Source organism: Halichoerus grypus, chromosome 3 (assembly GCF_964656455.1).
Source record: "Halichoerus grypus chromosome 3, mHalGry1.hap1.1, whole genome shotgun sequence".
NCBI classification, from domain to species: Eukaryota; Metazoa; Chordata; class Mammalia; order Carnivora; family Phocidae; genus Halichoerus; species Halichoerus grypus.
The window spans coordinates 172,888,248-172,911,934 of record NC_135714.1 but is presented as its reverse complement, the minus strand read 5'-3'; the positions used below and the strand labels follow the sequence as shown (position 1 = coordinate 172,911,934).

Here is a 23,687-nt window from a genome sequence, read left to right as displayed (position 1 = left end):
TTCTTCCTTCCTTCTTTCTTTCTTTCTTTCTCTCTTTCTTTCTTTCTTTCTTTCTTTTTCTTTCTTTCTTTCTTTCTCTCTTTCTTTCTCTTTCTTTCTTTCTTTCTTTCTCTTTCTCTTTCTTTCTTTCTTTCTTTCTTTCTTTCTTTCTTTCTTTCTTTCTTTTTTCTTTCTTTCTTTTTTTTTTGTGGTGTCTGTGTCTGGTTTTGCTATCTATCAAAGCAATGCTGGCCTCATTAAATGTGTTTGGAATCTTTCTTTCCTCTTGTAATTTTGGAATAGTTTGAGGAAAATAGATATTAATCAATGTCTACTGCATTTATTAGTGTTTTCTATTTATTACTATTGTTCTTTGTTCCTATTTATGTCTTCCACTGTTTTCCTGTCTTTGTGGTTCTAGTTGAGCCTTTTATATGATGCTGTTTTCTCTCCTTTCTTAGCATATCAGTTATACTTCATTGTTTACTTTTTTTAGTAGTTGCCCTACTGTTTACAGTATACATTTACAACTAATCTAAGTCCAGTTTCAAATAACACTGTATCACGAGTAGTGTAAGTAATCTTATAATAAGTATAGTATTATATATTATATATATAATCTGGTTGAGCTCCTGGATATAAAACTCACAAAAGTGTGGGGACACATTAATAACTAGAACCCCCCCCTGAAGTTTCCAACTCTAATTGAACCTCCAAGTAGTACATCAATGACAGTTTAATTTTTCCTACCCTGGTACTGATTCCCATGTGGGTTTCTGTTTTGTTAAATTGTGATTTTGTGTATTTGCCTGTGTCTCCAGTTTTGGAGGTGATAGTTTATCCTGTGATCTCACCTTTCCGATGGATATAAGAATTGTTAATTTTCAGTTCATTCAGCTTTTTACTTATTAGGATTGTGTGGACCCCCAAGCTCCTCACATGCCAGACCAGGAACTGGTGTTCTGTGCTTGTTCTCACAAAAATTTTGAATAGTGGGTCTCTGCTGCTATAGCTAGAGAGATATAAATTGGGTATATATAAATGGAAAATTTATTAAAATGCTTTTCTGAAAACAAAATGAAAACTGCTGTACTAAAACTTCACAGAAATCTTCCAGTGCAGTGACAGCCAACCCAGCCAATCATATTTCTATATAAATACTGAGATTTAATCATTTGGCATTCCAAATACTAAGTAACTATTTGATGAATTGACTGTTAAGGAAACTGACATTGAGTGAATTTGCCTAGGCAAATTGCCTTTCTGTAGATTGCCTTTCAGAAAATTAGCAGAAAGTCAAAATCACACCATATTAGAATAATAAATATTAGAATAATAAGGAAAAAATAGATTGTAGTGCTTACTTAGTAAGTTAAAAAAAATTCACACTCTAATACAAGTGTAAATCATTATCCAAATTAAAAAATATTGTCTGTTGAAAACTTTCTTTCTGGGTTCACAAATTTAAATATGCCAAGGGAGTAAATAAACAAGTAAGGCAAATTTGGTATACAACTGTAGACATTAAATAGTTGTGTTGCCATTGGCACACCTACTTAGTTATTTTTTTTTATTGTATATTATTCTTTTGAATGTCTCTGTGCATGCACATGTGTGTTTGCATATATGTATATTCACTGATAGGATTACATAATTATACCAATGTTATCACATTAATTTTTGTGTTGTTCTCTTGTTATCAATCTACCATATATCATTACTCTTTTGTTTATTCTAGACTCATTTAATCATGCACAGAGCTATATTCATATAGACATGTATTCTTTGGTATTAGTTAGCAAGAGCCCAGAACTCTGCTTGGCACATTGTAGGAACTCAAATATTTGCTGAATGTATATCTATCTATCTATCTATCTATCTATCTATCTATCTATCTATCATCTATCTATCTATCTATCTATCATCTATCTATCTATCGATATTAGCTAGATAGATACATATAGGTGTATCACACTTTTCCATATCTTACTTTTACATTCATCAATGCTTCACTTAGATGTTTCCAAGTAAGTAGATATAGATTTAATAAGTATCCTTGCATGCTAGTACCTATATTGCTGTGGGAAGATCACCAGGAGTGTGACTACTTGACTACTTGGTTGAAGTATATATATATATATATATATATATATATATATATATATATATATATATATACTTAAAATTTTAATGATAGATTTGTTAAAGCCAAATTATTTTTCCCAAATGCCAAAACACTTTTAATTTTACTTACACTGTAAAAAAGTTACCTCTTCCCCCTCATCTCTCTCTCTTTTCCCCAATCCTCTTGAGCAATGAGTATTATTATGAAAACTCTGGGCATGTCAAAGAAAACTTACTTGGAGGCTAAATTTGTCTAATAGGTCAATTGTTGACCTGCTAACAATGCAAGTTTTCACTCCTTCAAATTCCTAGATATTACTTATTATTTTCTTTCTTCATAATAAAAGTACTACTTATTTATCATGAAAGACTTGGGAAATTTATCTAACATAGAAAGCAAAAAATTAACCATATTTTTTATAATACAGACATAACTCTTCTCCTGAAAGCTTTCTTTGTCCATGTATGTGCAAGTGTACATATGTATATGTATAAATATGTATAAATTTATTCATCCATTCACCAAATATGTTTATGTGTGAGGGCGCAGCCTCATTCATTTAGTCATTGATTCTGCTAAGAAAACATGGTACTATGTATAGAGGGTAACAGCATGCTTTTTCTCTCCAAAGCATTTTCACTCCTAAGAATTTTTCCATGTTTTAAACATTGCCTAAAAATTATTATAGAAAATAATATTATATAACTTTATTTATTTTAACCATTCCCGTATGTTAAATATCATATGATGTTTGATTCTTCATTATTATTGAAATTTGCTTTGATGAGAAACTTGTATATAAACATTTGCAAGCATTATTGTTATTTCTGTGGGACAAATTTCCAGAAGTGGATTATAGAGTGTAAGAGGGTAATCCCCTTTAAGGTATTAACCTAAAATTTTTAAGTGCTTTCCAGAAAGTTTATAAATTTATTCTATGGTAATAAGCATATGAGCATGTCTCTCTCAATTCTTCCTTTCAAATCTAAGTACTATTTTATTTTTAATATTTGTCAATTTGACACATGAAAAAAAGTTCCCTACTATGGTTTTATTTAATATACTTTGACCATTGAACATATAGTGAGAGTGAACATATCTTCAAATGTTTAATAATCACATGTTGATCAGAAAACCATTCTTAATAGTGGAATTGCTAGATTGTAGGGTAGTTCTATTTTTAACTTTTTGAGGAACCTCCATACTGTTTTCCAGAGTGGCTGCACCACTTTGCATTCCCACCAACAGTGCAAGAGGGGTCCTTTTTCTCCACATCCTTGCCAACATCTATTATTTCTTGTGCTGTTGATTTTTGCCATTTTGACAGGTGTGAGGTGATATCCCATTGTAGTTTTGACTTGTATTTCCCTGATGATAAGTGATGTTGAGCATCTTTTCATGTGTCTGTTGGCCACCTGGATGTCTTCTTTGGAAAAATGTCTATTCAAGTCTTCTGCCCATTTTTAAATTGGATTATTTTTTTGGGTGTTGAGTTTGTAAGTTCTTCATATATTTTGGGTACTTACCCTTTTTCAGATATGTCATTTGCAAATATCTCTACCCATTCCATAGGTTGACTTCTAGTTTTGCTGATTATTTCCTATACTGTGCAGAGGCTTTTTATTTTGATAAAGTCCCAATAGTTTATTTTTGCTTTTGTTTCCCTTGTTTCAGGAGACATTAATCTAGAAAGAAGTTGCTATACCTGATGTCAAAGAGGTCACTGCCTGTGTTCTCCTCTAGGATTTTGATGGTTTCCTGTCTCACATTTAGGTCTTTAATCCATTTTGAATTTATTTTTGGGTATGGTCTAAGAAAGTGGTCCTGTTTCATTCTTTTGTATGTTGCTGTCCAGTTTTCCCACTTGTTGAAGAGAATGTCTTTTTCCCATTGGATATTCTTTCCTGCTTTGTCAAAAATTAATTGACCATATAGTTGTGCTTTTACTTTTGAGTTTTCTATTCTGTCACATTGATTTATGTGTCTGTTTTTCTGCTAGGACCATACTGTGTCGATCACTACAGCTTTGTAATATAACTTGAAGTCCAGAATTGTGATACATCTTGCTTTTCTTTTTCAAGGTTGCTTTGGCTATTTGGGGTCTTCTGTGGTTCCATACAAATTTTAGGATTGTTTGTTCTAGCTCTGTGAAAAATGCTGTTAGTATTTTTTTTTTTAAGATTTATTTATTTGAGAGAGAGAGAAAGTGTGCATGTCAGTAGGGGGAGGGGCAGAGGGAGAGGGGGAGAGAGAATCTCAAGCAGACTCTGCACTGAGTGTGGAGGTGGAAGCGGGGCTCAATCCCATGACCCTGAGATCATGACCTGAGCCAAAATCAAGAGTCGGATGCTTAACTGACACCCAGGTGCCCCAAAATGCTGTTGGTATTTTGATAAGGATTTCATTAAATGTGTAGATTGCTTTGGGTTGTATAGACATTTTAGCAATATTTGTTCTTCCAATCCAAATGGAATGTTTTTCCATTTCTTTGTGTCTTCTTCAATTTCTTTCATCAGTGTTTTATAGTTTTCAGAGTATAGGTCTTTTACCTCTTTGGTTAGGTTTATTCCTAGGTATCTTATTGTTTTTGATGCAATTGTAAACGGGATTGATTCCTTGATTTCTCTTTCTGCTGCTTCATTATTAGTGTATAGAAATGTAACAGATTTCTGTACATTGATTTTGTATACTGTGACTTTACTGAATTCAGCAATTACAATACTAAATATTTACCCAAAGAATACAAAAACATTAATTCAAAGGATACATGCACCCCAATGTTTATAGCAGCATTATGTATAATAGCCAAATTAGGGAAACTGCCCGTGTCCACTAACTGCTGAATGGATAAAAAAAAGATATGATATATATATATATATACACACACATATCACACAATGGAATATTACTCATCCATAAAAAAGAATGTAATCTTGCCATTCGCAATTATGTGGATGGAGCTAGAGAGTATTACGCTAAGTGAAATAAGACAGAGAATGACAAATACCTTATGATTTCACTAATATGTGGAATTTAAGGAATGTAACAAATGAGCAAAGGGGAAAAAAGAGGGAGGCGACCATAAAACCGATTCTCAACTCTAGAGAACAAGCTGATGGTTACCAGAGGGGAGGTAGGTGGTGGGAGGGTGCTGGGTTAAATAAGTGATAGGAATTAAGTAGTGGGCTTTGGTTGTGATGAGCAGCGGGTATTGTATGGAAGTGTTGAATCACTATATTTTACATCTGAAATTAATATTATACTGTAGGTTAATCAACTGAAATTTAAATAAAAACTTAAAAGCAAATCAGTATGTATGATACTGATGAATCTTAACAAATCTAATATATACATCCAGTGCTAAGTTTAATTTATGTTAAAAAAAGTGCAAATCATACTTTAAGAGTACAAACCTAAAATATGTTGTATGTGTATTGTGTTCTTACAGTTGAAATATTTTGTTTTGATGTTATGGTTATCATTTAAAAGAATTAAAACCTTATCTTTTTTTTTTTAAAGATTTTATTTATTTATTTGAGAGAGGGAGAGAGAGAGAGAGAGCAAGAACTAGTGGGGGAGCGGCAGAGGGAGAGGGAGAAGCACATTTCCTGCTGAGTGGGGACCCCAACATGGGGCTCAATCCCAAGACCTTGGGATCATGACCTGAGCCGAAAGCAGATGCTTAACCAACAGCCACCCATGCACCCTAAAACCTCATCTTGATAGATATATTTTAATAATAATAAAAAAAACCTCTTCCTGCCTTTTGCCCATTGGGCTTCTAATTTCCAGGTAGTGTCTAAGATGTGATGCTATGTATATATCATTTGTCAGATATGTATAATGGCTGTTTTATTTATTGACCTGACTATTCTCACAACAGTATAATACTGTTTTATATTTTATAGCAGTTGGTAAAAATCAATTAAATATTAATATATATGTCAAGTTTTCTAATTATTTTTTCTTGGATTATTTATTCAAATCTTTGATATTGTTTTCAGGAAAGTTTTATAGTTTTTTTCATGTGATGTTGAATATTTCTTTTTAAAATTATTTCTCCATATTCCATAGTTTGTTTTTAGTGTGATTAGGGGTCTTTTCCCATTACATTTAGAGTGTAGGAAAGTTAATAATGTTTGCACATTCATTTCTATTCATGAAACTTACTAAACTCTAGGAAACTTGGAATATTCACTTGGAACCCCAGAAAAGTCATTACTTTCCTAGCAGCAGTAAATTTGCCCTAGAGAAAAGGATATTCTAAATCTTCCCTATCAAAGTTTAAAAGCCTTGATCAATCTGTTTTGCAAGTAACTTAACTGCCTCCCAGCACAAAGTATAGCAATCTTTAAAGGAAAGCAACAAAATCTATACATTCTACAATATAATATCCACAATATCCAGCATAAAATTTTTAAAAGTAAGGAAATATGCAAAGGGGGAGAATTATGTAACCCATGCCAGGAGAAAAAATTAGCCAATAAAATAGACCCTGGAATTTTTAAAATGATATAATTAGATGACAGGGACTTTTAAAAGTGATTATAAATTTTCTCTTGGATTTAACAAATATTAACATAATAATAAGAGAAATGGGAGATGTAAAACAAACATGGAATTTCCAGAAATGGGAAAATATCATAACCGAAATGAAAAGTTCCATGGATGGGATTAACAACTCAACAGACACAAAAGATAATTTCAGTGAATTTAAAGATAAGCCAATAAAAACTATTCAAACTGAAGGAAAAAGATTTAAAAAGATTGAAAAAAAACATGAACCAGTAATTCCTGGGATGATAACAAATAGTTTGGTATATCTGTAATTGGAGTTGCAGAAGGAGAAGAGAAAGAGGAGGCTAGAAAAAATTTAATAATTTTCAAAATTTGGTGAAAATCATAAACTCAAAGTTCCAAGAAATTCAATAAATCTTAAGCCAGAAAAACACAAAGAAATACACATGTGAAGGCACATTATAATCAAATTACTGAAAACCAACATTAGTGAGAATATTTTAAATGTGCTCAGAGAAGAAAGACACATTATGTCCAGAGGAACAATGACAAGAATAACTTCAGATTTTTTTATCAGAAAATATGTAATACCGAAAACAATTAAATTACATTATTTAAATGTGAGGGAAAAACTGTAAATTAAGCATTCTATAACCAATGAAAATATTTTAAGGGGTGCCTGGGTGGCTTAGTCATTAAGTGCCTGCCCTCAGCTCGGGTCATGATCCTGGGGTCCTGGGATTGAGCCCCGCATCGGACTCCCTGCTCAGTGGGAAGCCTGCTTCTCCCTCTCTCACTCCCCCTGCTTGTGTTCCCTCTCTTGCTGTCTCTCTCTGTCTAATAAATAAGTAAAATCTTTTAAAAAAATATTTTAAAAATTAAGGATAGAAAAGACTCTTTGATATGAACATCTGAGAGAATTTATTGCTAGAAGATATGCACTAAAGGAAATATTAAACTATATTTAGGTAGAAGGAAAATAATGTCAGATGGAAATGTGGATCTAAACAAAGCATTGAAGAGTGCTGGAATGAAAAATATGTGGATAAAATACTGTATTTCATTTAAATGTTTTTAAAAAGATAAATTGACTATTTCAAGTAAACAATAATAGTGTATTGTGGCATTTGTAACATACTTAGACAAAACTGTTTCTATTGCTTTTAATAACTCATTTTATGGATATTAAATTATTGATTTATCTGTTGATAATAATTTCATAGTTTCAAGTTTTGGCCTTTTTGAATAAAGCTGCTATGAATGATTTTTACTGTGGTAAAAACCAAAATTTGCCATCTTAACATTTTTAAGTGTGCAGTTCAGTAGTATTACATATATTTACATTGTTGTGAAACAGATCTCCAGAACTTTTTTATCTTGCAAATATGAAACTCTAATACTCTTTTTGGTATTCTGAGCACCCAATTTCCAATGTGAGTGCTAGGGTTCCTCCTATACCAAAAAGCAATTCTTGGACACCAGCAGAATTCACTTCAATTCTATCTACCCAAAGATGACATCAGATTCCATAGGTTAAGGGTCCAGGCTTACAAGACGGTACACCACCCCCCCCCCCCACCCCACATATGCCAGTTGCTATCCTAGGTGATATCCTATGCTATCACCTGTGCTTCTGACCAGTTGGCTATAGATTGGAAGTTCCAATGACTTCCTCCTTGGCAACTCGGTTCAGATCAGTTGCAAGCCCAGGTTGTTACCTGTACTTCTAACTGGCTATAAACCAGAGGTTCCCAGGATTCACTCCTTGGATTAAATTAATTTGCTAGAGTGGCTCACAGAACTTAGAGAAGCATTTTGCTTACTAGATTACTCTTTTATTATAAAAAGATATAATTCAGGTACAGCCAGGTGGAAGATATGTACAGGGCAAGGTATAGGGAAAGGGTGCCGAACTTTCATGCCCTCTCTATGCACACTGTCCTCAAATCTTTATATGTTCACCAACCCAGAAGCTCTCTGAACCCTGTCTTTGGGTTTTATGGAGGCTTCATCACATAGGCACAACTGATTAATTCATTGGCCATTGGCAATTGATTCAACCTCCCTGAAGTTTGGTGGGGGAGGGCGGGACTGAAAGTTCCAACCCTCTAACCACATAGCCACATGGAATCACATGGATTCCCCTGGCAACCAGCTCCCATCCTTAGATGCCTTCAAAACTTACTTCATTTACGTAACAGAAGACACCTTTATCTCTCTCAACACAGGAAATTCTAAGGGTTTTGGGAGCTGTAAACCAGGAACTGTGGACAAAGACCAAATACATGTGAGAAATATATTTCAATCATCTGAATGATGAAATATTTATTTCTTATAAATCACAATGGCAATACCCATTAAATAACTTTCCTTTCCCTTATTCCAAAAGCCCCTGCAAACCCCCATTCTACTTTGTTTTGATGAATTTGACTACTTTCGATACCTCATATAAGTGGGGTAATACAGTATTTGTCTTTTATTGATGGTTCATTTCAGTCATCTATGTTTTAGCATGTGATAGGACTGACTTCCTTTTTAAGGTTGAATAATATTCCCTTGTATGTATGTACCACATTTTGTTAATGCAGTCATCTGTTAGTGGACGTTTGGGTTGTTAACACCTCTTGGCTCTTGTGACTAATACTTCTGGGGTCATAGGTATGCAAATTTTCATTTTGAGACTCTGCTTTCAGTTATTTTTTATAGTAGTCATCCTAATGGGTGTAGGGTGGTATCATTGTGATTTTCATTTTTATTTCTTTTATGACTATTGATGTTGAACATCTATTTATATTCTTATTGGCCATTTGTACATCATCTTTGGAGAAATTTCTATTCAAGCCCTTTGCCCATTTAAGTAGATTATCTGATTTTTTAAATTATTGTTGAGTTGTATGAGTTCTATGCATATTCTTGATATTAATGTCTTATAAGATATATGATTTGCAAGGCTTTTCTCCTGTTCTATAGATTACCTTTTCACTCTCTTGATTATATCCTTTGATGCACAAAAGTTTTTAAGTTTGTTGTAGATCCATTTGTCCATTTTTACTATTGTTGCTCGTGCTTTTAGTACAAGAAATGATTGTGAAGTCCAATGTCATAAAGCTTTTTCTCTATGTTTTCTTCTAGGAATTTTATAGTCTTAGGTCTTAACATTTGGTCCTTAATTCATTTTGAGTTAATTTTTGTACATGATGTGAGATAAAGATCTAATTTCATTCTTTTGCATTGGATATCCAGTTTTCATTTGCAGATAAGACTTCCCATTGAGTGGCCTTGGCATCCTGGTCATAGATCATCTGACCATATAAATAATATATTACTGATAGCCATAATTGAATAACTGAATAAATAAATGAAATAAATGGAGATAAGGGAAAATTCTTCCTTATAGTGTAATCAATATAGAAGGAATGAATAAATAAAATCTTTAAAAAAATAAAACAAAACAAAAACACATACAATCCAATCCTGGTGAAGGACAGTAGGGAAGGGTAAAGTGCTCATTTGTAAGTACAAATACTTCAAGCTACCACATAATGTCACTGAACTTGGAGATAGGAAGAGATGTGCACAATCAGCTCTGGAGGTGGTACTAGCGGGCTCCAGGATACCACTGGATGGGTCTCATTTTCATGAGAATTTAAGGATATGTTTCTGAAATGGCAAACTAAGTTTTCAGGTGAATATTTGAAAGTGTTAAATTTTCTTGATGTAAATTCTATGAGCCTCTATAGCTTTTTTACAAACTGTGTGTACGTTTTTGTGTGTGCATTAGAAACCAAACATTTGATTTGTAGGATTATTTCTGTAAATAAATAAAATTACACTAAATGAAAATACAAAAGTAAGCTTGATGATCCATCTGATAGTTTTATTTTTTATGATAAAATAGTTTTAAATGATCATTTAACTTTTTAAAAATGATCCTAGGTATGCACTTCCAATGAAACGTGCCATTGTTTTGATGGCTACCAGCCTCCATATTGCGAAAGGCGTGGCAGAGAAGTTTCTAGTTTGTCTGGGAAACAGGGCAAGTATCTAATATCTTTACATATTCAGTTAATAAATTCTCAAATTGCTTATCTTCACAAAAACAAAGGTAGATTTTTCTGCCTAGAAGTCAATATTTGCAATTAAAAGGTAAATAGTCTTCTTTTCAAGAAATGAAAACCAAGTATGTCTTCTTAATCTTGCTCTTCTGATACTAACTCTCAATATCATGATTGAAACTGAGAGTATCTTTTAAAATTTTTATTTACTGATATCATTGACTTTCTCCATTAGGCTATCCTGTAAATTTGTTGGATTACCTTGCAATTACATGATCCCACATCATATATCATTGAAGTTTTTGGGTCCAACTTAATAGTGCTATAGTGAGATTTTGCTATAGCTGAAGTATAATGTAGAATATGTTGGAACTTTCTGGAACTTGTTTTCTAATCTTTCAGAATGAGAGGTTGTAGAGATAGTTCTAAGTATTACGATTCTGTTATTATTTTTCCATGTTCTTTGAATAACAACAAAAATTAAGAACACTGTAATTGGTTTGCTGCAACTTGAAAGTAAAAGTAGATGGCTTCATTTTTTTACTCTGATTTTTAATGTATTTCTATTTTTAGGTTTAACCATGGAAAGAACTCTTAGGAAGGCTGAAAAGAACCGGTGGCTTCTAGGTTTCTACATTGCTTTACCTGTTATCATCATAGCAACCATAATAGCTGTTTCGTGGCATAGTTCGACCAAGTGGTTTGTCAAGGAAGAGGAATCCCTAAGTAGCAAGTAAATTGAATTTGTGTTCCGAAGTTAAACTTTAGTACCGTTTGACTCTAGTCATATATAGGGCAGTATCATGAGCCACAACTATACATTTTACAGGGATTTTGAGTACTATATAAATATCTCATTTAATTTTGTGAAATAGTTTTGAATATCCCCATTTTAAAGATGCAAAAATTTGGGAGTATAATTTAAATAATTTGCCAAAGTCATTGCCTTGGAAATTGAGAGAGAAAAAACTCAAATGTATCCTTATCTATTGCTTTCAGATACTTTAGTGGTTCTCAAATTGTGATCTGTGTTACCTACAGGAGAACCACCAGAAATATTTGTTAGAAATGCAGATTTCCAGGCCTTATCACAGATGAAATATTTCAATTTTTGTTGCTGCTTTATGTAAGAAATGATTTTAAAAATATTCTCTGGGTAAAGTATTCAGAAGGCAAATTTATAATTTAGACTTTAGCATATTTAATTTTTTTTTTTTTAGAGAGAGAGTGTGCACAAGTGGGGGGAAGGGGCAGAGGGAGAGGGAGAGAGAGAATCTTTTTTTAAGATTTATTTATTTTAGAGAAAGAGAGAGGAATGCGCAGGGGCGAGGGGCAGAGGGAGAGTCTGAAGCAGACTCCACACTGAGCACGGAGCCTGATGGGGCTTGATCTCATGACCCTGAGGTCATGACCTGAGCCAAACTGAGAGTCAGATGCTTAACTGACTGAGCCACCCAGGCACCCCGAGCATATTTTAATTTTTTTTAAAAATAATTCAAACACAAAGAGAACACGGTGATGAATACTCATTTGCCCTCTAGTGGAAATAAACAAATGTTAATATTTTTCTTGGTTCTTGCATTTACAGCTGCAATCCCTTTCTAGTATTATCTCCCTCTCTGCAGAGAACAACCTCTACACTGAAAGTTGATATGTATTACATATTTTTGCTACATATGGTTGTATCAGTGTGCCATATCTGGAATTATATTTTATTTATTTTATTTTGGAATTATATTATAATTTTAAATATTTACACCTTTATAGATACATTTCCTCTTCTAATTCTAATTTTTTTATGTGTTTTCTTTTTTCCCTTTTTCATGAGAAGTTTTCTCAGAGGTTTTATTGGTAATTTGAAAAATATAACTTTGGGGTTTGTTGAGATCTCTATATTTCCTTAGTGTTTATTATCTTAAATTTTGCTCTTTTCCTCCTTTCTGCTCTCTTTACTCTTGCTCTGTTTTAATTCTAGCTTTCTTGAGTCTAATGGGGCTTTTTTAAAATTAATTTTCAGTCTTTCTTATTTCCAACATATGTTTTTAAAGCTAAAACTTTCCCTTTTATATATCATTTCATGTATACTCTCCTGTTTTTAATATATAGTTGACATTCAGTTCAAAAAATTAGAAACTTCCAGTATGATTTCTTGTTTGAATTATGGATAAATTATAATCTTTAGTTTCCAATTATATGATTTATTTTGATTCTGAAAAAAATTATTTTCTAATTTTATTACCTTATTGGGAGAGACTTGTTTCTATGATTTATTCTTAAATGTTGGAACCAGAAAGGAAGTCAATTTTTGTAAAAATCTATGCTTGTAGGTATGCTTCAATTACTGTAACATGTTTGTTTTTCTTGTTTCAAAAAGAAACTTTTTTTAATTATGTTGTTTCAAATCATTTTTATATGTATTGGGATTTTCCCCCATCTGCTCATTAATTTATTTTCTGTGAGAAGCAAACTAAAGTTTTTCAGTATTTCATGGCTTTCCCTCTGATTTTTGAAACTTCTGCTTTATATTCTGAGGCAATGACAATGCATTAACGTTCAATTTAGTTATAATTTCTTGGCATATTATCTTTTTATCATTAATAATTTTATCTTAAAATCTATTCTCACTGTTTTATATTGCTATATCAACTTGCTCTTTGAAATTTAGACTTACTTAGTATATCTTTTTTCATCCCTTATTCTCAATCTTTCTTTGTTTTTCATTGGTTTCTTATAAACAGCCTTTATATGAGATGCAATAGTGGAGTTTGTTATGCATATATGCTTAGTAAATGATGGCATATATTTAGATTGAAAATTGCCATTTTTTTTTCTTATTTACCATCTTTTTTTTTGCATGTTTTCTTTCCTTTTCCTCAAATCTGTTTGTGTTTTTTCTGTTCTCTTTTCTCTTCTATTACTTTGCACATTTTTATGTTTTTATTTTTAAATGATTTTTTTTAATTTTAGTATTTATAGTTAATGTTATACAGTGTCTAATTTAATCATTATATATGGTCATCTGAATTACACCAGGATCTCATAACACTAGCCTCTCTTCATCTATTTGTTTGTAATTTGGCTTTTCACTTGGCCCCAAATAATTTAGTGTTGTTTTGTTATTGTTATATTTAGTCAGTACTTACTAGGATTACCTATTATATTTCTTAGGTCTTTGTTTACTGTTCCTTTCTTTTAAACTTTTTATTTTGAAATAATTTAAGAAATATAAAAAGTTGCAAAAATAGCAGAGTTTCCTTATCCCTTTCATTTGGGTTTTGCCAATGATAACATCTTACACTAACAGTGCATTTTCACAGCTAGGGAATTGGTATTGGTACAATATTAATAATTAAACTACAGACCTTATTCATATTCATCAGCATTTACATGCAATCTTTTTTTGTGATCATTTTTGAGTATGTGTGTGTATGTAGTATTATGAAATTTAATCACATGGTTTTTGATACCACAATCATCACCATTCTTTTTAGAATCCTGCTTTTTTCATTCTAGGTTCAATTTTATTCTTAGGAAGCACTGTCTTAGTAGTTATTACAGTGATGGTCCATGTGTAATAATCTGTTTGATTTATATGCCTGAAAAGGGCTTTATTTCATTTTCACTCTTGTATGGGTGTAGCATTTTACCTTAACAGTTATGTCTGTAAGTTTTTTTGTGATATGCCATTGAATTCTGGCATTTACTGTTGGTGATGAGATGTCTGCTGCCAGTATAATTAATTCATTTTTACTTTTATGCTTAAACTGTTTCTTTTTTAAGTTAGCTTTCCAAGTATTCTTTTGTCCAGTCTTGTTACTAAATTATTACCTGTTCTGATGAGTTTTTTTTTTTTTTATCTGGCTCTGAACTCAGCATAATCTTTAATTATGAAGTTTTTCTTCAATTCTAGAAAATTCTAATCATTATCTCTTCAATGATTGACACCCATTCTATCTCTTTTATCTTTCTGCAATTCCTATATTTTATGGTCTTCATTTCTCATTTCCATGGTGGTGGTGACAATGATGGTTGCTTTCCTTCTCCTCTTCCTCCTCCTGCTCCTCCTTTTTCTTCTTTCCTTTTGACAATAGAATGAGGCTTTTTTTAAAATTTAAATTCAGTTAGCCAACATATAGTAAGTACATCATTAGTTTTGATATAGTGTTCAATGATTCATTAGTTGCATATAACACCCAGTGCTCATCCCATTAGGCTTTTAAAAACTGAGCTACAATTTACATATAGTAAAATTTTTAGTGTGTGTAATTCTATGAGTTTAACAAATACATACACATACCATGACCACCATAAAATAAAGAACAATCCCATTATCCCCCAAATTCCCTCTAACCCCTCCTCCAGCTCCTGGCACTGACAGATCTGTCTTCTTTGCTGTAGTTTTGCCTATTCCAGAATTTTGTATAAATGGAAGCATACAGTGTGTAGTCTTTTGAGTCTGCCTCTTTCCATTAGGATAATGCATTTGAGATTCATCCCTGTTGTTATGTGATAGCTTGTTCCTTTTTTTAAAATAACATACAAGCTAAGGCCTTTATTCTATGGAGAATGAGGAATGGCTTAAAGAAAAATATTTTTTCTGAGCCATGTTTCAAAAGACCTTCACCATCAAAGCTATAATTTTCATAGGATCAATAGCTAATATGTAAACAATTACATCTACAAGGTTCCTCATGATAAAGAAAAATAAAAAAGGATTAAAATAATGTTTGGAAAACAATTAAAAAATACAGTTTTATTGAGGTACAATTGACATACAGTAAATTGCCTATTCTTTAAGTGCATAATCTGGTATGTTTTGATAATTTGAAAAGTAACACTCATGAAACTCATGGAACCATCACAACAATCAAGATTATGAAGATACCTGTCATGCCCCAAATCTTCCTTGTGTTCCTTGGTAATCCCTACCCCTTTCTCTGCCATCTCCTTTATCCCCACAGTACTGCTGATCTGCTTTGTCACTACAGCTCAGTTTGCATTTTCTAGAATTCTATATAAATAGAAGCATACAATATGTGCTCTTTATTTTTGTCTGGTTTATTTTACTCATCACAATTATTTTGCAATTCATCCATGCTCTTATGTATATCAGTAGTTGTACTTTTTTATTGCTGATAGGTATTCAGTTGTACAAACATAGCATAATTTGTTTATCCATTCATTCCATTCATCTGTCAATGGATGTGTGGGTTGTTTCCAGATTTTAGCTGTTATAAATAAAGCCACTATGAACATTTATATGCAAGTCTCTGTGAATATGTGCTTTCTTTTTCTTGGGTTGATACCTAAGAATGAATGGAAAGGTAATATGGTAGGTATGTTTGACTTCTAAAGAAAGAACTGAACTGTTTCTCAAAACAGTGTACCATCTTATATTCCCATCACTAGTATGTGGGAATTCTAGTTCCTCGACATTTTTGCCAACACTTGGTATAGTAATATATTTATTTTTAAAATTTTAGCAATTCTGATAGTGTGTAGTAGCATCTCATTGTTTTTAATTCACATTTCTCTAATGACTAATGACATTGCTAATTGTTCCATGTGGTTATTTGTCATCTGTACCTCTTCTTTGGAGAAGTGTGTGTTCAAATCTTTTGCCCATTTTAAAATTAAGTAATTAATTAACTTATAGTTAAGAGGTCTTTTACTCATTTATTTTTGTACCTATTATGCCATGATTTCATAGGAAATGGGTTCCAGCAGGTCAGGCTCCCTTCAGTTGAATCTCACAAAATGTGCTTCTCTGGGTGGAGCAGATTGGTGCTTCAGTTGAACCCAAGTACCTTTCTTTTTGGCTTCCTTCTTTTTCTTTTTCTTTCTTTTTTTTTTTTAAAGATTTTATTTATTTATTTGACAGAGAGAGACACAGCAAGAGAGGGAACACAAGCAGGGGGAGTGGGAGAGCGAGAAGCAGGCTTCCCGCTGAGCAGGGACCCCGATGCGGGGCTCGATCCCAAGACCCTGGGATCAGGGCCCCAGCTGAAGGCAGACGCTTAACAACTGAGCCACCCAGGTGCCCCAGCTTCCTTCTTTTTCTGATCATTTTCCTTCACACGTTTTAGGAAACTATCTCGGTTTTTAGAGTTTTAGAGTGCTTGATATTCTCATTATGTACATTAATTGTCTCGGCATGAATCTTGCCCTTAATTTTAGCAGGATGCGTAACATTGTAGACTCAGTTTTGCCATGATAACATTTGTGGGACATTCCTTTTTAAACAGTGCCCATTCCCTTTATGTTTATAATATCTTAATTGTAGATTAACATGTATGTGGCTAAAGGAACAACTCCATGTTTTTAAAAAGGCCTAAAGAATGTATAGCTGGTGCCATTCCTCTTTCCCTTTGTGTTGGTAGTTCCAGCTGAAAATCCCCATTTTTTAATTGGCTTGTCTTTTTATTACTGAGTTGTTCAGATCTTGTGGTTGTTTTAAAAATGGGTTGTTTTCTTATTACTGCATATTGAGTGTTCTTTACATATCCTGGATATGTCTTATTATGTATGATTTGCAAATATGTAGACTAGGAATAGTCTAAGGCTTATCTTTTTATTCTTTCAAAGAGCAAAAATTTTAAATTTTTATGAAATCCAATGTGTGAATTTCTTCTTTTATAGATCATGATTTTAGTTTTGTATCTAGGAAATATTTGCCTAACCAAAATTCATACAAATTTTCTTCCATGTTTTCTTCTAAAATCTTATAGTTTCAGGTTTTGCATTTAGACCTATATCCAATTTGAATTAAGTTTTGTATAGGTTAAAAGGTATGGATAGAGTGGTTGTTTTCTGCATAAGAATATCCAGTTGTTCTAACACCATTGTTTTTAATGCTTTGCTAAGTGGGATCAGAATAGTCACCACTACTGAGGCGATACCCTTTTGAGTAACTCTACCCAGTTCTCCAAAGCATGGTATTTTAAAAGTCAGGTGGTGGGAACACAAGCTATTCTTGTCCCTATGTGAGCACAAAAGATTGCTCAATTTCAAATAATTTTTCTCCAGCTTAATTTTTCTAAGTAGTTTCCTCACTTGCATTCAATGATCAGTACTTTGCAGAAGACTCAAGAGGGACCCTCCACAGATCTCAGGAGTTCTGTGCAGCTCTTTCCCTCTCTGGTATTTTTTCTCTGTGAATTCTAGCTGCCTTGGCCTCCTTAGACCCCCAGTTCTATTAGCTCAACTCAGGGAGATTTCTGGATTTTGCCTGGGTCCCCCTGGCTGTGCGATAGCTTAGAAATTCTCACCAGGCAGTAAGAAGGGTCGATCATAGGTGTCTCACCTTTTTTATTCCCCTCTATCAGAAGTCACTATCCTGTGCTGCTTACTATTCAATGTCTGAAAACCACTGTTTCATATATTTTGTCTGAATTTTCAGTTGTTTTAGGCAGGAGGGTAAACTGAGTCTGTTACTCCATTTTGGTCAAAATTGGAAGTATGCCTTTATGGTTTGTAACTGCATTCATATTTATCTACATCTCACATTGTGTTAGATTTTTCTTTCATTTCACCAGTTCTTCTGCCATCACTGTCCTGTTTAAGATTTGTGGATTCTGTTCTTGCAAAGATCTCTATGGAGATTTAAAATACTCTTATATAAACTTTTTTTAATCACTTGTGTTTTTTGGTGTGTGAATTCACTATTTTGCTATGGATGTTGACATTAACTCTTAGTGGTTTGTAATCATAGATTCTTTTATCTTCAGTGTTTATTATTTTCTCATGAGAATTCTGCATGTTTTGTGTGAAGATAAATACATGTGGATTGTTTCACTTTTGCTTCTTTTATCAATCAAAAATATTTAAAACAATTGCTATGCACAGTGTTCAAGAATTTGTAGGGATGTGAACTGGAGTCCTAAAATTACACTTTTTGAGGCTTGGGATTCCTACTTCTCTCAGTGATGCCTTTCCCCGCCCACCATCTACATATCCTCATTTCCCTGTTGCATTCCAAAGGCCACAAGTCAGAATTTTTATTATCTGTGTTTCATGGGTGGTATGGCTCTTCATGGCTCCCAGGTTTAATTAAGGAACTCACAGTTTCCCCACATGCAAAGGCCTGGAACCTCAACTCCCAAGAAAGAGCTATTAAATCTCTAGCCTGAAAGGTGTTATTACTGGTTTAGGTGCCCCTGCAGTTACTCAGTTTTAGCTGCTGTTTACTGTTTCAGCTCTCAGTTTCTTCATTTTTACTAGCACCAGGTTATAGTTAACCTCAGTTATGTAGTCCATGTTTTGTTATTGTTTTCAGCACTCCTCCATGTTAGAAGGAATGTAAAGGGGAAATTGCCCTGCCCGCCCACTCTGCCAGATTGCCTAGAAGCCAGTATGGGTTTTTTAAATTCACAAAATATAACATTGTTTTCAAAATCAATGAATAAAAGTTAAAATTTGGGGCATGAAGGTCAGAATCAGGGACTCAGGGTCAAATCTGTATTCTATGTTCAGAAGAGATAAGGAAAAAGCAAATCTGTGCCTTTTTGATAATCTCCTCACTGTGGGATTTGAAATTTGCACTCTTTGTGGGTGAGGTATACGGGTAAATAAGAATATTATTTATTTCCATCTTTGTTCAGTGACCTTGAACATTATTTTCTTTATTGGTAACTAGTCTTGTAAAAGAGGCACTACTGCTTATAAAATGACCTGACTTTTTATTCATGCAGTTGGTAAGACTTTCTTAGGACTAACATGAGACACTATTTTTCATTTTTTTAAATATCTAGCTCAGAAGGCAGCACTCACACATTTGCTAGCAGGTAAGTAAATTAGAAGGTATCTTAAAACACATGTTGTATATTAAGAATGAATAATTCACAATTTTTAGATATCACTTGAACAGATGCAATTGGTAAAGTTATGCACTGAAAACCAGCCTACAAATATATAGTAATTTAGCTTCTGGTAGTCTTTTATTCACTTAATAAATGTTTATTAGAAGTCTACTCTGAGGAAACAAGGACAAAAATAGCCAATTCTAATAAGAAATAGGGTGTATATAATTAGTAAAGAAAAAGGCTATATGGTGCCTAGAAATGGCCCAACTTTGGTTATATTCATGTATTGCTTGGATAAATAAACAAGCACAAGTACCTGACATTTCACAGATTGTATGTGACAAAGCTCGGGTAAAATCTATAATAATTATGGACTGGGAAGAGCTAATTATATTGACTTAACTGTGCTGTTAGTATTTTGTCCCCATTAGGGTTTCTTAACCATAAATTCAGTCCTCACTGTTTTATAATTGCTATATGAACATTCTATTTGTTAGATTTATGTAATATAACTTTTCAATTCATTTACTTTCTTTTTAAAAAATTTTTTATTGTTATGTTAATCACCATACATTACATCATTAATTTTTGATGTAGTGTTCCATGATTCATTGTTTGTGTATAACAAACAGTGATCCATGCAGAATGTGCCCTCTTTTTTTTAAATTTTTTTATTGTTATGTTAATCCCCATACATTACATCATTAGTTTTAGATATAGTGTTCCATGATTCATTGTTTGTGCATAACACCCAGTGCTCCATGCAGAACGTGCCCTCCTCAATACCCATTACCAGGCTAACCCATCCTCCCACCCCCCTCCCCTCTAGAACCCTCAGTTTGTTTTTCAGAGTCCATTGTCTCTCATGGTTCTTCTCCCCCTCCGATTTCCCCCCTTTCATTCTTCCCCTCCTGCTACATTCTTCTTCTTTTTTTCTTTCTTAACATGTATTGCATTATTTGTTTCAGAGGTACAGATCTGAGATTCAACAGTCTTGCACAATTCACAGCGCTTACCAGAGCACATACCCTCCCCAGTGTCCATCACCCAGTCACCCCATCCCTCCCACCCCACCCCCCACTCCAGCAACCCTCAGTTTGTTTCCTGTGATTAAGAATTCCTCATATCAGTGAGGTCATATGATACATGTCTTTCTCTGTTTGACTTATTTCGCTCAGCATAATACCCTCCAATTCCATCCACGTCGTTGCAAATGGCAAGATCTCATTCCTTTTGATGGCTGCATAATATTCCATTGTATATATATACCACATCTTCTTTATCCATTCATCTGTTGATGGACATCTTGGCTCTTTCCACAGTTTGGCTATTGTGGACATTGCTGCTATAAACATCGGGGTGCACGTACCCTTTCGGGTCCCTACTTTTGTATCTTTGGGATAAATACCCAGTAGTGCAATTGCTGGATCATATGGTAGCTCTATTTTCAACTTTTTGAGGAACCTCCATACTGTTTTCCAGAGTGGCTGCACCAGCTTGCATTCCCACCAACAGTGTAGGAGGGTTGCCCTTTCTCCGCATCCCCGCCAACATCTGTCATTTCCTGACTTGTTAATTTTAGGCATTCTGACTGGTGTGAGGTGGTATCTCATTGAGGTTTTGATTTGGATTTCCCTGATGCCGAGCGATATTGAACACTTTTTCATGTGTCTGTTGGCTGTTTGGATGTCTTCTTTGGAAAAATGTCTGTTCATGTCTTCTGCCCATTTCTTGATTGGATTCTTTGTTCTTTGGGTGTTGAGTTTGATGAGTTCTTTATAGATTTTGGATACTAGCCCTTTATCTGATATGTCATTTGCAAATATCTTCTCCCATTCTGTCAGTTGTCTTTTGGTTTTGTTGACTGTTTCCTTTGCTTTGCAAAAGCTTTTTATCTTGATGAAGTCCCAGTAGTTCATTTTTGCCCTTGCTTCCTTTGCCTTTGGCAATGTTTCTAGGAAGAAGTTGCTGCAGCTGAGGCCGAAGAGGTTGCTGCCTGTGTTCTCCTTTAGGATTTTGATGGACTCCTGTCTCACATTGAGGTCTTTCAACCATTTGGAGTCTATTTTTGTGTGTGGTGTAAGGAAATGGTCCAGTTTCATTCTTCTGCATGTGGCTGTCCAATTTTCCCAACACCATTTGTTGAAGAGACTGTCTTTTTTCCATTGGATATTCTTTCCTGCTTTGTCAAAGATTAGTTGACCATATAGTTGAGGGTCCATTTCTGGGCTCTCTATTCTGTTCCATTGATCTATGTGCCTGTTTTTGTGCCAGTACCATACTGTCTTGATGATGACAGCTTTGTAGTAGAGCTGGAAGTCCAGAATTGTGATGCCACCAGCTTTGCTTTTCTTTTAGAATGTGCCCTCTTTAATACCCATCACCAGGCTAACCCATCCTCCCACCCTCCTCCCCTCTAGAGCCCTCAGTTTGTTTTTCAGAGTCCATCGTCTCTCATGGTTTGTCTCCCCCTCCGATTTCGCCCCCTTCGTTCTTCCCCTTCTGCTATCTTCTTCTTCTTCTTTTTTTTTCTTAACATATATTGCATTATTTGTTTCAGAGGTACAGATCGGTGATTCAACAGTCTTGCACAATTCACAGCACTCACCATAGCACATACCCTCCCCAGTGTCTATCACCCAGTCACCCCATCCCTCCCACCCCCCACTCCAGCAACCCTCAGTTTGTTTCCTGAGATTAAGAATCCCTCATATTCGTGAGGTCATATGATACATGTTTTTCTCTGAGTGGCTTATTTCGCTCAGCATAACAACCTCCAGTTCCATCCACGTCGTTGCAAATGGCAAGATTTCATTCCTTTTGATGGCTGCATAATATTCCATTATATATATACAACCTCTTCTTTACCTATTCATTTGTCGATGAACATCTTGGCTCTTTCCACAGTTTGGCTATTGTGGACATTGCTGCTATAAACATCGGGGTGCACGTACCCCTTCGGATCCCTACATTTGTATTTTTGGGGTAAATATCCAGTAGTGTAATTCCTGGGACATATGGTAGCTCTATTTTCAACTTTTTGAGGAACCTCCATACTGTTTTCCAGAGTGGCTGCACCAGGTTGCGTTCCCACCAACAGTGTAGGAGGGTTCCCCTTTCTCCGCATCCCCACCAACATCTGTCATTTCCTGACTTGTTAATTTGAGCCATTCTGACTAGTGTGAGGTGGTATCTCATTGAGGTTTTGATTTGGATTTCCCTGATGCTGAGTGATGTTGAGCACTTCTTCATGTGTCTGTTGGCCATTTGGATGTCTTCTTTGGAAAAATGTCTGTTCATGTCTTCTGCCTATTTCTTGATTGGATCATTTGATCTTTGGGTGTTGAGTTTGATAAGTTCTTTATAGATTTTGGATACTAGCCCTTTATCTGATATGTCATTTGCAAATATCTTCTCCCATTCTGTCGGTTGTCTTTTGGTTTTGTTGACTGTTTCTTTCACTGTGCAAAAGCTTTTTATCTTGATGAAGTCCCAATAGTTCATTTTTGCCCTTGCTTCCCTTGCCTTTGGCGATGTTTCTAGGAAGAAGTTGCTGCGGCTGAGGCCGAAGAGGTTGCTGCCTGTGTTCTCCTTTAGGATGTTCATATCAGGACTCCTGTCTCACATTGAGGTCTTTCAACCATTTGGAGTCTATTTTTGTGTGTGGTGTAAGGAAATGGTCCAGTTTCATTCTTCTGCATGTGGCTGTCCAATTTTCCCAACACCATTTATTGAAGAGACTGTCTTTTTTCCATTGGACATTCTTTCCTGCTTTGTCAAAGATTAGTTGACCATAGAGTTGAGGGTCCATTTCTGGGCTCTCTATTCTGTTCCATTGATCTATGTGTCTGTTTTTGTACCAGTACCGTACTATCTTGATGATGACAGCTTTGTAATAGAGCTGGAAGTCTGGAATTGTGATGCCGCCAGCTTTGCTTTTCTTTTTCAACATTCCTCTGGCTATTTGGGGTCTTTTCTGGTTCCATACAAATTTTAGGATTATTTGCTCCATTTCTTTGAAAAAAGTGGATGGTATTTTGATGGGGATTGCTTTGAATGTGTAGATTGCTCTAGGTAGCATTGACATCTTCACAATATTTGATCTTCCAATCCATGAGCATGGAACGTTTTTCCATTTCTTTGTGTCTTCCTAATTTCTTTCATGAGTATTTTATAGTTTTCTGAGTACAGATCCTTTGCCTCTTTGGT

General features: G+C 34.3%; 1 protein-coding gene across 1 annotated transcript in view; it reads left to right on the top strand.

The window, feature by feature from the left end:
* The window catches only part of LOC118552476 (disintegrin and metalloproteinase domain-containing protein 32-like), a 173,424-nt gene extending 162,010 nt beyond the window's left edge, over nt 1–11,414 (top strand). Inside the window, exons 18-19 of the mRNA XM_036118919.2 lie at nt 10,559–10,658; nt 11,251–11,414. Coding sequence (XP_035974812.2) covers nt 10,559–10,658; nt 11,251–11,414 — 264 coding nt within the window. The remainder of the gene's footprint in view (nt 1–10,558; nt 10,659–11,250) is intronic.
* The last annotated feature ends 12,273 nt before the right edge of the window (nt 11,415–23,687 follow it).